The 12213-nt window shown below is 41.4% G+C and overlaps 2 protein-coding genes across 2 annotated transcripts in view; one reads left to right on the forward strand and one right to left on the reverse strand.

Moving 5' to 3' along the window:
- The window catches only part of IGFBP7 (insulin like growth factor binding protein 7), a 77363-nt gene extending 72251 nt beyond the window's left edge, over positions 1 to 5112 (forward strand). The window contains exons 3-5 of the mRNA XM_059160467.1: positions 2807 to 2923; positions 3779 to 3905; positions 4857 to 5112. Coding sequence (XP_059016450.1) covers positions 2807 to 2923; positions 3779 to 3889 — 228 coding nt within the window. The 3' untranslated portion in view covers positions 3890 to 3905; positions 4857 to 5112. The remainder of the gene's footprint in view (positions 1 to 2806; positions 2924 to 3778; positions 3906 to 4856) is intronic.
- Positions 5028 to 12213, reverse strand: part of POLR2B (RNA polymerase II subunit B) — a 47168-nt gene continuing 39982 nt past the window's right edge. Inside the window, exons 20-26 of the mRNA XM_059160442.1 lie at positions 11176 to 11426; positions 11006 to 11095; positions 10468 to 10575; positions 9082 to 9195; positions 8548 to 8708; positions 5733 to 5928; positions 5028 to 5272 (exon numbers count right to left, since the gene is read on the reverse strand). Of these exons, the coding sequence (XP_059016425.1) occupies positions 5183 to 5272; positions 5733 to 5928; positions 8548 to 8708; positions 9082 to 9195; positions 10468 to 10575; positions 11006 to 11095; positions 11176 to 11426 (1010 nt within the window). The 3' untranslated portion in view covers positions 5028 to 5182. The remainder of the gene's footprint in view (positions 5273 to 5732; positions 5929 to 8547; positions 8709 to 9081; positions 9196 to 10467; positions 10576 to 11005; positions 11096 to 11175; positions 11427 to 12213) is intronic.

Consider the following 12213-nt stretch of genomic DNA (forward strand, 5'->3'; position numbering starts at 1 on the left):
GCGTGTCTCTTGGCCGTCCATATGTCTGTTTTACAGAAACATTTGTTCCTGTCTTCTGCTCATTTTTAATTGGATTACTTTTTTGGATGTTGAGCTGTAGAAGTTCTTGATGTATTTTGAAGAGAATATTTTCCTATTCATATGTTATAGGAATTGCCTCTCCAGATATCATTTACCTATTTTTCTCTTTGGGTTGTCTCTAATTATTAGTCTGTGTCTTTTTATATATGAGCGATCTTGATCCTTTCCCGCGTATCACAATATATTTTTTCTTTGACAATCATTTTGTCTTTAGTGGGTTACAGTGGCATCTGGAAGTTTCAACAGACATATATTTATTTAATCATAAACCTCTTCTGAAACTTCACCAGAAAGGCCCAGCAAATGTGTCCAACACTGCATAAATGTCCTTCAGTGGTTTCCTGAAACTCAGTGAACACCTTGAAATGCATTAACCTGTAAGAATCAGACTGTTTAATCCTGCTTCTGTAACCACTGGCACTTTTCATTATTAATTGCTTATCTGCAGTAGCAGGCTTCAGGAAGACACTGTTGTAGCTAAAATACAAGCAGAGAGAGCTGAAGTGACTTCCTGGGCTCCCTCGGATTCTTCCCCCTCGTTGAGCCTTCACGGCAAGCAGTGACTGCTAGCCAGTTTTTTCTGCCTGGATTTCTAAGGTTCAAACTCAGGAGCACTTCCAGCCCATTGCACATCTGTCAGATTGTCTTAAAAGCCACTTTTCTCAGCCTGCATCCTTTTTTTTCCCCCTCAAACCGTAAAGCACATTTATCAACAAATTCCCCCTCCCAAAAGGGAGCAAGGGAATGTGCCATATAAAAATTTACCATGTAGCAGTTCTTGACATTTCTGCGTGTTTTCTACGGGGTGTGTAGCTTTTTACAATATAGTAAGATAGGAGCTCTGTTAAATGTAAGTATTCACTTTCTAAACAAATGCTTGACGAGTACAGTTTCTCCATACATAGTGGATCAGGCTAACAGGCACAGAACGCCCCTTACCAAGAGCGACACAATCTGGGGACCAGCAGCTCTGTTGCTGAGGTGTCGTTATTTCATGCAGGAGTGTTTTCTGCTCTGGTCACACTCAGAGCTCTTAGAGAATTCTGAAATTCACTGAAGACCAAAGATACGTTACTTTCGCCATTGAATCAATCCTTACACCATTGTTAGAACCATTTTCAACTATTTTCAAAATCTGGTTTTGCCAGCTACTGGGGAGACAGAAGGAAAAAAAATGCCTCCCGAATTTATCTGTTTTGTCTTGATAGCACTTCTGTGCGAAAAATATTAAGATAACTGGTTTTCTCTAATAATTGCAATAGGGGAAAATCCCAGGGGAAAAGAGCAAGGAAGCAAAATCCAGGCATCCCAAATCAGTAATAATGCAAGGATTTTTTAATTTAATAATGCAAGGAGTAAGAGTTGGCCTGGGTGGCTCAGTGGGTTAAGCTTCTGCCTTCAGCTTGGGTCATGGTCCCAGGGTCCTGGCATCAAGCCCCACATGGGGCTCTCTGCTCAGCAGGGAGCCTGCTTCCCCCTCTCTGCCTGCCTCTCTGCCTACTTGTGATCTCTCTCTCTGTCAAATAAATAAAATCTTTAAAAAAAAAAAAGAAAAAAAAGTGTTGGCCTAAATCACCTCATAGTTTTCAGAGCCCCAGCCCTGGTGTCACACCACAGGGAAAACAGAGTAGGTTTGAGGTTGAGACAAGAAACTTAACAGCCTGTGGTAGGAGTAGGATCAGGAAGGGAGAAGCAACATACATGGAGAGAGTCCACACGGGCAGCTGGGCTCCTGGGACTCAGAACTTGCTTAGTAAGAAAAGAAAATGAGAACTACCTGTGAGATTGCAAATCCTTTTTTCTAATTACAAGTAGTATCAGTAAACATCAACCTGGCTCTTAAAGGTGGCCCGGGATGGAATGAATACTGCTTTGTGTAGCCCTTTGGTCTTTTTAAAACCCATCCTCATTACAAGCCTTAAAATATTTTTTTGTACTCTGTGACTCAGCAGTTCCACTTCTAGAAATTTATGCTAAATGTGTATGTACAAAAGGGCTGCAAGTAAAATTAATTTTTCCATGTATTTTTCTGTATTTTCCAGAGTTTATTTTATGAACACAGTTCACAGGAGGAAAATTAGGAAAGTGTTCACTATTATCCTGAAACCAAGGAGACTGAATGTCTTCTTAACCCATCCCTGTTCTCATCATGATGCACAGGGGTGGGCAGCAAGCAGCTTTTGTCGTAAGAGAACGGTGACAGCATGTACTTGACAGGCATTTTTGCTCTCAGGTCTTTCATAAGTCATTAGAATGAACGCTCAGCCCTCAGAACAAAAGGAAAGGTATTGGTTTTGGACTCAACCTCCTGTTTTCTGTTATAGAGGGGGTTGCAGGACTTGGGCTTCCCACATGAGGTCCCAAGAATAACCTAACACTTGGTGACAGTTTGTCAACCACCGTGTGGCAAGCAAGAAAAAGCTCAGCAAATAAAAGCAGTGTTTACAAGGGCACGAGTGAATGACAGTGGCAGCAAAGTGTGACAGTGTGTATTCCCCAAGCGTGCAGAAATATACATTAGTTCAAAATATATAGACTTCAGAGGGAAACTGACAGGAAGAAATAAAAGATCTATATTTAAGTATTCAGGAAAGAATAATATGGAAATTGCTGGGTTCAGTCCAGTTAGAAAGTCTGACGTATGCCCCGTACAGTTCCAAGAATGTGGCTACTTCCAAGTTGATAATTCAGTGCAGGAAACTCAAGACTGTTTCCTTTTTTGTAGGTAAAAAGGGGTAACCACGGAGTTCAAAGGACAGAACTCTTGCCTGGTGACCGGGACAACCTGGCCATTCAGACTCGGGGTGGCCCAGAAAAGCATGAAGTCACTGGCTGGGTGCTGGTGAGTACTGAGGATTGGCAAGGATTTCATTCTTAGGATTAGACACAGCCAGCCTGGCAAAGGTGCCAGAAGTCCTGCCAGGCTGAAAGGCTGTGCCTCGCCAGCCACACCTCTTTGGGACAGGCCTCCCAGAAAACACGCTGCTCTTTTCAGGGTTAACTTAACAAAGAGCTAATATTGGTTGAATGTTTTAGAACCAACAAATACATGGGAACTAATTTTTTAAGAATTCAAGGCAGGTGAGGGGGGAGAGAGAGGGTGGTGGGGTTATGGACATTGGGGAGGGTATGTTGAGCCCCACATCCAGCTCCTTGCTCAGCAGGGAGCCTGCTTCTCCTTCTCCCTCTGGCTCCCCCTGCTTGTGCTCTGTCAAAATTTTAAAGTTTTTTAAAAATTCAAGCAGAGGCGCACAGCTGACACAGTCCGTAGCGCGTGTCTCTTGATCTCAGAGTTGTGAGTCCAAGCGCCATGTGGGGCCTAGAGCTTACTTTAAAAAGAAAAAAAAAAAAATCAAAGTCCTTACACGGAACTAAATGGCCTGAGCATTAATTATTTTTATTTGGCCTTTGATACTCCTAAAATTGTACTTACAACCCTATCAGCATCTTCCTCGAACTGGTATGTGCACCTGTTCACGGTTCTTAAGCCTCAGAGCATGACGAGCAGCTGTCTGTGCTGTGATCCTCCCGCAGCACACGCGGGGCAGCTGTCTGTCCCGCAGCCCGGTGCCCGCGCGATTTCTGGCAGTATCTCTGCTGTGAGTCCCCCATTCATCCTAAGAAATAATGGCCTCACTGAAGCCACGGGGAAGAGAGGTGGCCCAGAGGAGCTGAAGATCCTTGCTTCCCCCCGCAGGTATCTCCTCTCAGTAAGGAGGACGCTGGAGAGTATGAGTGCCACGCGTCCAACTCGCAAGGAGAGGCTTCCGCGTCGGCCAAAATCACAGTGCTGGATGCCATACATTAAACACCAGTGAAAAAAGGTAATAAATCCATTTAAGGACTAGTGCTTTTGTTTAAGAACGAACAGAGCCAGGGATGAAAGCACCCGACACCGCTCTTACTGACGTTATCAAAATGGAGGGCGCGGGGCTCTAAAGGCACGTCCGGGCGGTTGGTGGAAGGCTGCTGTCAGGACGTCACTTTCACCTCTCACATCCCAAACTTGAACGGAATGGCTTATATTTCCCGTAACTTCTCTATCCACATGGCAGTCTTCCCTGGTGTTGCAACTATTATATTAAATTTCCATTTTAAAGTAAGTTATTGTGAGCAAATCTGGTCCTTCCCTTTGAGCTTTTATAAGAAAAAGCCAGAAGGGAGAGTATCCTGGCAGGAACCCAAACTCTCTTCTGTTGTACCATCAAAAGCTTCCTCTCAAGCACTAGCCCAGGAGCATCAGAGTAATGCTACTTTACATTTCTGTACTTCACTTAGACTCATGTTTGAACTGGCTTCTTGTGAATCAAGAATAAGAAAATTTACTGTCAGCATCCGCGGACCCATCCCCGGGGCCCTGCAGTATGGCAGGAGGAAGGACCAAGTAAACAGGGGCTTGGTCGGGCTCTCCTCGGCCGGGCTATGCGAAGCCAGGCGACGAGACGACAGAGCTCAGCCTGATCGTCCTGTTTGCATCTCAGCTCTGCCCCTTCCACTTGGAATGCTGAGTGAAAGCTTCATGACCGAGCAAAGTTCTTCAGCCTCTCTGCATCTCAACTAGCTCGTCTGTGAAACGAGCTCTTCTACTTCTGTAACGAGGTCCATGTCTTATGCATAAAAATCCCAGAGCTCACGTTCCAAAGAGCACCCCAGCCTCTCATTTGTACAGCCCTCCACATCCCCTTCACATTGTTTGGAAACAGTAAAAAGTAGCTGAAAATTAGAAAGTCAGCCACATCCGTATCTGTAACTAATTTTCATCTTTTTCTAACCAGGTGAAGGTGCTGACCTGTAAACCTGCAGAAGTGTATCCGTCTGCCTCACTAGTAGTAGTCCTGGATTGCTGCAGCCCTGTTCTTGCCTAGTAACAGTTTCTTTTCCTCCAATCCACTAACGCTTAGTTACATTCACTGGTTTCGCAGAGGAAATCCACAATAAAGATAACATCAAGACTCCTACAAAAATTTATTGTCTATTTATAGAAGAAGAGCATACATGTAATTGAAATCAGTAAAATGCTTTCTCTCACAATGCAGTACACTGGTTTTTTTTAATTGAAAAAACAAATATTTACAAGTATCTTGAGACTCTTCTGAAAGAGCTAAACACTCATCATTCGAGGGGCAATACTCATAGACATGAGTTCCTGGAAGAGCAGTTTGCACGCGTAAGGCATTCGCACCAGAGAAATCTGCGGGGGGAGAAAAAGGTCATTAGCAAAACTATTTGAAGTGATCCTACTTCCCTCGCCCAGAGAACGGTATAAGGTCTTGGTACTGAGCTGGTAGCGCTCGTCCTGCTACTGGGGCTTGTGGTGGTTCTTTCTCCCGAGAGGCTTTGGGATTTCAGCCTTCCTGCCAGACATAATTTATATTCACCCTTCTCAAGATTTCTTTTAAACTTAATTTAAAATGTTTAAAATTCCTTGTACACATCCTTATTTCCAAAGGATGACCAGGAAAAAAAAAAAAAAAAAAAAAGCTTAGAGAAATTACCCCACTGAAACTGGTTTTTACAAAAATCTAATTTTTCATCAAAACTAATCAAACCTGGAAATGCCAGTCTGTCCCACCACACTGAACCTGCCTGGATGATCAGACCAACATGGTTATAACCTAAACAAGTATCAACTGCCAGCAAGGTCTACACACCTGGGTTTTATTGCGGCAGCCCCGGCATTCGTACGTATGGGTCCTCGTGTTAGCAATCGCCATTATTCCGCAAAGATTGCACACGTGAACCTGATATGGATCTGATGCCTCAAACAATCTTTCCCTTAAAAACTGGGCTGCTCCATGGGCAATCTGACAATCTCGTTCCATTTCTCCAAAACGCAGGCCACCATCACTGTTAAGGAACAAAGAACAGATTATTTTGTACTTATAAAGCTGCTTCTCCACGAATGAGTCTCCCAGGCAGTCAAGCCTGAAATGATAAATGTTCACTGGCAAAAGTAATTGAAAGAACATGTGGGGGCGCCTCGGTGGCTCAGTGGGTTAAGCCTCTGCCTTCAGCTCAGGTCATGACCTCAGGGTCCTGGGATCCAGCCCTACATGGGGGGGGGGGGGTCTCTGCTCAGCAGGGAGCCTGCTTCCCTTCCTCGCTCTCTGCCTACTTGTGATCTCTGTCTGTCAAATAAATAAATAAAATCTTTAAAAAAAACAAGAAAGAAAAAAAGAACATGTAAATGGTAACAGGTTTCCCCAGTATGGAAGTGAAAAGAAATGTGCTGTTTAAATGACCAAAAAGTGGATGGCAATGGCTTCCTTAACGGTCTCACATACAAATACAATGATTTCATACAAATGATTTCACCAAAAAAAGAGAAATCATCGGTCAACTCTGGAGGATACAGACAACTAATTGATTCTTTTTCTTTACCAGTTTTCAAAACAAACATTTATCCTGCCTATATGAACTATGTCACAAGGTAACCAGTTGAAGAAACAAAGTTTCTCTCTACAGAAGTCTTCTAGCTATTAAGAGAAGACATAAAATTAGAATCCCATCAATTTGCAGTCCCTATTTAATTAAGGGCTTCAAATAATGATCACACATAGCTACTAAAATTCTAAGACACAACCAGATACTGGAAATAGACAACACTGTAAGCATTCCTGCAAAAGAATGCAATCTTACCATTTCATCAAAGCTCAAGATCTAATTAGCTGTTTATAAGAAAAACAGGAATGTACAGCCCAGAAATGCAATCAGCAAAATCCAGAGTGTGAGAAACCCTCCAGGGCAAATAATCCAGTATCTTCAATAAATAAACTACAAGGAAATCAAGTCGAAGGGCAAGCTATAGTTTAAAAAAATTAAGAAACAAAACCCTTCAACTGTGAAACACAGATGTATTTGTATCCTGACTGAAATCAACCAACCTATTTAAAAATTATCCAATCAGGAAGTACTATGGTAAGTGCTGCAAAGTGTGTAAACCTGGCGATTCACAGACCTCTACCCTTGGGGTTAATAATACACTATATGTTCATTTAAAATAAATAAGTAATCCAATCAGGAAATTTTAACATCAGATACTTAATAATAGCAAGGTTACAGGTGACCCCTGAAAACTGTGTAAGGGGCACTGATAAATACAAATGATTCACTGAGATGGTTTCAGATTCTACATCACAGCTAACCTTTAAGCAACTACAACTGGTTTTGGCACAGCATCAAAAAACAATATCCACAGTCACCTAAAAAGGTTACTAAAATATTCCTCCCTTTTCCAACCACATATCTATGTGAGGTAGGATTTTTCCTCATATACTTAAATATAAAAAATACTGCAATGGAATGAATGCAGAAGCAGATACAAGAATCCTGTCATCATCTAGTAAACCAGCTCACTAAAGAGATTTGCAGGGGCACCTGGATGGTTCAGTTGGTTAAGAGTCTGCCTTTGGCCCATGTCATGACCTCAGGGTCCGGGGATCCAGCCCCAGTCAGGCACCCTGCTCAGTGGGCAGTCTGCCTTTTAAGGGCATAGGATATGATCAGCACTGACTTATGCGCAACTGATGAATTACTGAACTCTACATCCGAAATTAATGATGTACTGTGTATTGGATAACTGAATTTAAATTAAAAAAATTTTTTAGAGATTTGCAAAAAGGTAAACAAATGTCACTCATCACTAAATATGGTAAATGTATTTTCCATTAAAAATGTTATTTATGTTAATGTGTAATGGGTTTGTTTTTTAAGATTTGTTTGAGGGAGAGAGGGAGAACACGCACACAAAATGGGCAGCGCAGAGGGAGAGAGAATCCTCCAGCAGACTCTGAGCACAAAGCCTAATGCAGGGCTCGATCCCAGGACCCTCAGATCATGACCTGAACTAAAAACCAAGAGTCAGATGCTCAACCAACTAAGCCACGCAGGTGCCCCCTTATTTCTTAATAAATTAATATTTAAGTCTTAATTTCAATTAGTTACTATTTTAAGTCTTTAGCATGATTAACATCAATGGATACAATTCTAACAAAAGCTCTGAGGGGTCCTGGAACCAAGAAATTTGAGAACCACTCTTTCATAAATAAATGCTGAAATATATTTATAAAAGAAACTGATGTCTACATTTTGCTTAAAAATAATCAGGAGTTGGGGTGCCTGGGTGGTTCAGCGGGCTGTGCCTTTGGCTCGGGTCATGATCCTGGAGTCCCAGGATTGAGTCCCGCATCAGGCTCCCTGCTCAGCAGGGGGTCTGCTTCTCCCACTGACCGACCTCTCTCATTCTCTCTCTTTCATAAATAAAATCTTAAAAAAAAAAAAAAATCAGGAGCTGGTAGGTGTGGGGAGATAAATGTAGTAAGACTGGCCACTGATAATCACTGATGGGGAGGGACAGGCCCACAGGGACTTTCATTATACCATTATCTCTATTTTTGAATGTGTTTAACATTTTTCACTTAAAAAGGCTAATTAATAATAACAATGATGGTGATGCAGCTCTCTTACCGAGATCTACCCTCCATGGGCTGTCTATTAAGGATCTGAATAGGTCCCCTGGCACGAGAATGAATCTTATCATCCACCATATGCTTCAAACGCTGGTAATATGTGGGACCAATAAAAATCTGTGATGTGATTTTTCGACCAGTGAACCCATTGTACAGGACCTGAAACAGATTTTGAAGTATAGACTTAAAAATATTAAACATACACACGTAGATTATATGATTTCATTTGTATGAAAACAAAGCAGACAGAATATAAAATCAAGAGACTGTTTACCTTGGGGTTGGGGTGGGAGTAGTAAATGGAAGGAGACATGAGGGGGCATCTAGGCCCACAAGTGTTCTGGTAATTTTTGAGATCTGGGCGCCAGTCACACAGGTGTGTTCACTTTGTGTGAAATAAATTCATCAAGCCATATATATATGATTTGTGCACATATTTAAAGCATGCATAGTTCAATATGAGAATTGATTTTTTTTACATGGAAACTACATACATACAGAAACAGAGCTACTAATGTAAGAGCAAACATACCTCATTTCCTCTAAGATGGTAGCCATAATCAGATAACAGATTAGAAATCTTCTGCACATTAACAGCATCATTAAATGGAGTGGCATCACCAATTTCGCCCTTGTTGGCTGATACCTTTTTTAAAAAAAGTAGTCTTTAAAAGGTAAATCCTTCTGTCGCCCCTTATAATCTTAATCAATAAAAATATATTCAGTTTTAAAAAGCCTTTCTAGGGGCACCTGGGTGGCTCAGTTGGTTAAGCAACTGCCTTCGGCTCAGGTCACAGTCCCGGAGTCTCGGGATCGAATCCCGCATCGGGCTCCCAGCTCCATGGGGAGTCTGCTTCTCCCTCTGACCTTCTCGCCTCTCATGCGCTCACTCACTGTCTCTCTCTCAAATAAATAAATACAAATCTTTAAAAAGAAAAAAAAGCCCTTCTATATAGGGAAGATTTTGAACTTCAAAATCTGTTACAGAAAGATGTAATATTTAAATTTCATTTTATTAGTATCTTAAATATTTCTAACAAACTAATCTGAAAAAATTAAAACTCAATTATAAACCTTCAAAAAGGAAGCTATCCATGAGAACAGATACAAAAAGAGTGAAACTCCCTACTATTTCCCATGGCTCAGAGAAAATAACATTTTAATGCCATAAAACCAAGTCACCCATGTGTTAAGCTATAACCATTCTCTATGTTCATTCTCTATGAACAAGATACTTAAAAACAGCAAACCCCCACTGAACGATACATGAATATAGCTAATAATATAGCTATACAAATATTAAGTTCACAGTGAACTAACCACCAATGAATTAACTCCTCATCTACAGAAAAGAACCAGGCAAAAGGATAACCATATATGTATGCAGAGACTGGATGTAGTAAATTTTACAAAATTTCTGACTTAGCCAAAACTTCACAGGTTTTTGCTGCGGGGGAAAAAAAACCCACAATTAAAACCAACTTAAAAGCAGGAAAAAAAGTACTAGCTTTTTTCCAACAAAGAACTCAAATATGAGAAGTCACCATCATCATTTTGGAAGAAACACCTGTTTGGAACATTTCATTTTTATTTTATATATATATACACACACACACACACACACATACATGTGTGTATATATATATGTATATATATATATTTATTTTGGGGGGAACATATATATATATAAATTTTTTTTTTAAGATTTTATTTATTTATTCAACAGGCAGAGATCACAAGTAGGCAGAGAGGCAGGAAGAGAGAGAGGTGGAAGCAGGCTCGGTGCTGAGCAGGGAGCCCGATGTGGGGCTCAATCCCAGGACCCCAAGATCATGACCTGAGCCGAAGGCAGTGGCTTTAACCCACTGAGCCACCCAGGCGCCCAGGGGAACATATATTTTTAAAGGAAATCTCTTACCTTCCCTTGAAGACATTCAATCAAGTGACCAATAGTCATTCGAGAGGGAATGGCATGGGGATTTATGATGATATCAGGGGTGATTCCCTCACAGGTGAAAGGCATATCCTAGAAGGAAATTTTTATTTATTTATTAAAGATTTTATTTATTTGACAGATCACAAGTAGACAGGCAGGCAGAGAGAGAGGGAAGCAGGCTCCCCACTGAGCAGAGAGAGCCCGATGTGGGGCTTGACCCCAGGACCCTGTGATCATGACCTGAGCCAAAGGCAGAGGCTTAACCCACTGAGCCACCCAGGTGCCCCAAAGGAAATTTTTAAAAGGAGACAACTCTCAACTACAAAACTGGAACTGATTCCCCCCACCCTGAAGTTTTCTATGTCCTCAGTTCTGTTCAACATGCTCCATTCATATTCTTACTCAACACTAAAAAGTCAAGCCTCTATCACCTTTGCAGTTTTAAGTTAAAGCAGATTTTGATTCATTAAAATGTTAGGCAGAATTTTGGGTTCGGGTCAGGGAATTACAAGATACCTACCTCTTGTCTGTACTGAATACCGCAAGTACCCTTTTGACCATGTCGACTAGCAAATTTGTCTCCAATCTGTGGAATTCTAACAGAGCGGACCTGAATTCATATAAAAATAGGTTAACTTAAGCCAAACTGGTTAATTTTTATAAACAGCAATATGAAAAAGCTATACTCACCCTTATCTTACAAAATTTATATCCTTCCTGGTTGAGAGTTACCATAACTTGATCCACAATGCCTGTCTCACTGGTTCTCAGGAACGTGCTACAGTCTCTCTTGGTGTAGCGTCTATTAGTGCCTTCCAATTCATCTTCATTTTCAGGCAAGGTGACCGTTTTGCCTATAATAACATCATCTCCTGATACACGGACTCCAGGAGCTATCAAACCATCATCATCCAGCTTGTCATAAATGGCATGCCTCATACCTAGGAGGAAACAGACATGGAATTTTCCGAAATGGTACTACTATATAAAGTATTTAAAATGTCACACAATCCAGGCCATCTGGATGGTTCAGTCGGTTAAGCACTGGCCTTCAGCCGGGGTCAAATCGAGCCCTACATCAGGCTCCCTGCTCAGTGGGGAGTCTGCCTCTCATGTGCCCTCCACCTCCCACACCCACTTGTGCGTACACATACTCTCAAATAAAAGTCACATAATCCCTCCAAAAGATTAAAACCAAATACATATCAGTTCCAAGTCAGAGAGAAATTCATAGGAATCTTTAACACCATGAACCATGTGTAGTAATAATACAATGCTCTCAATTCTAAATACTACAAACTATTCTGAATTCTTAAAAAAAAACAAAAAAAACAAAAAAAAAACACTGGACTGAGCACTGGAAAATTAGATTATTTATATGCTGGCTGATTTTGGATACAGGTGTTGCCATCTTCTGATCTCTTACGTGAGAAAGAATATGCCCTCGGAGGGCCTGGGTGGCACTAGTTAAGCATCTGACTCTTGGTTTCACCTCAGTTGTGATCTCAGGGTCATGAGATGAAGCCCTGAGTCCTGCTCTGTGGAGAGTCTGCTTGGGTTTCTTTCTCCCTCTTCTATCCCTCCCTCCTGCGCTCACTCCCTCTCAGTGAAATAAATAAATAAATCTTTTTTTTTTTCCCTAAAGATTTTATTCATTTTTTTGACAGACAGAGACCACAAGTAGGCAGAGAGGCAGGCAGAGAGAGAGAGAGAGGGAAGCAGGCTCCC

The sequence above is a fragment of the Mustela lutreola genome, chromosome 1 (assembly GCF_030435805.1).
Source record: "Mustela lutreola isolate mMusLut2 chromosome 1, mMusLut2.pri, whole genome shotgun sequence".
Lineage (NCBI taxonomy): Eukaryota > Metazoa > Chordata > Mammalia > Carnivora > Mustelidae > Mustela > Mustela lutreola.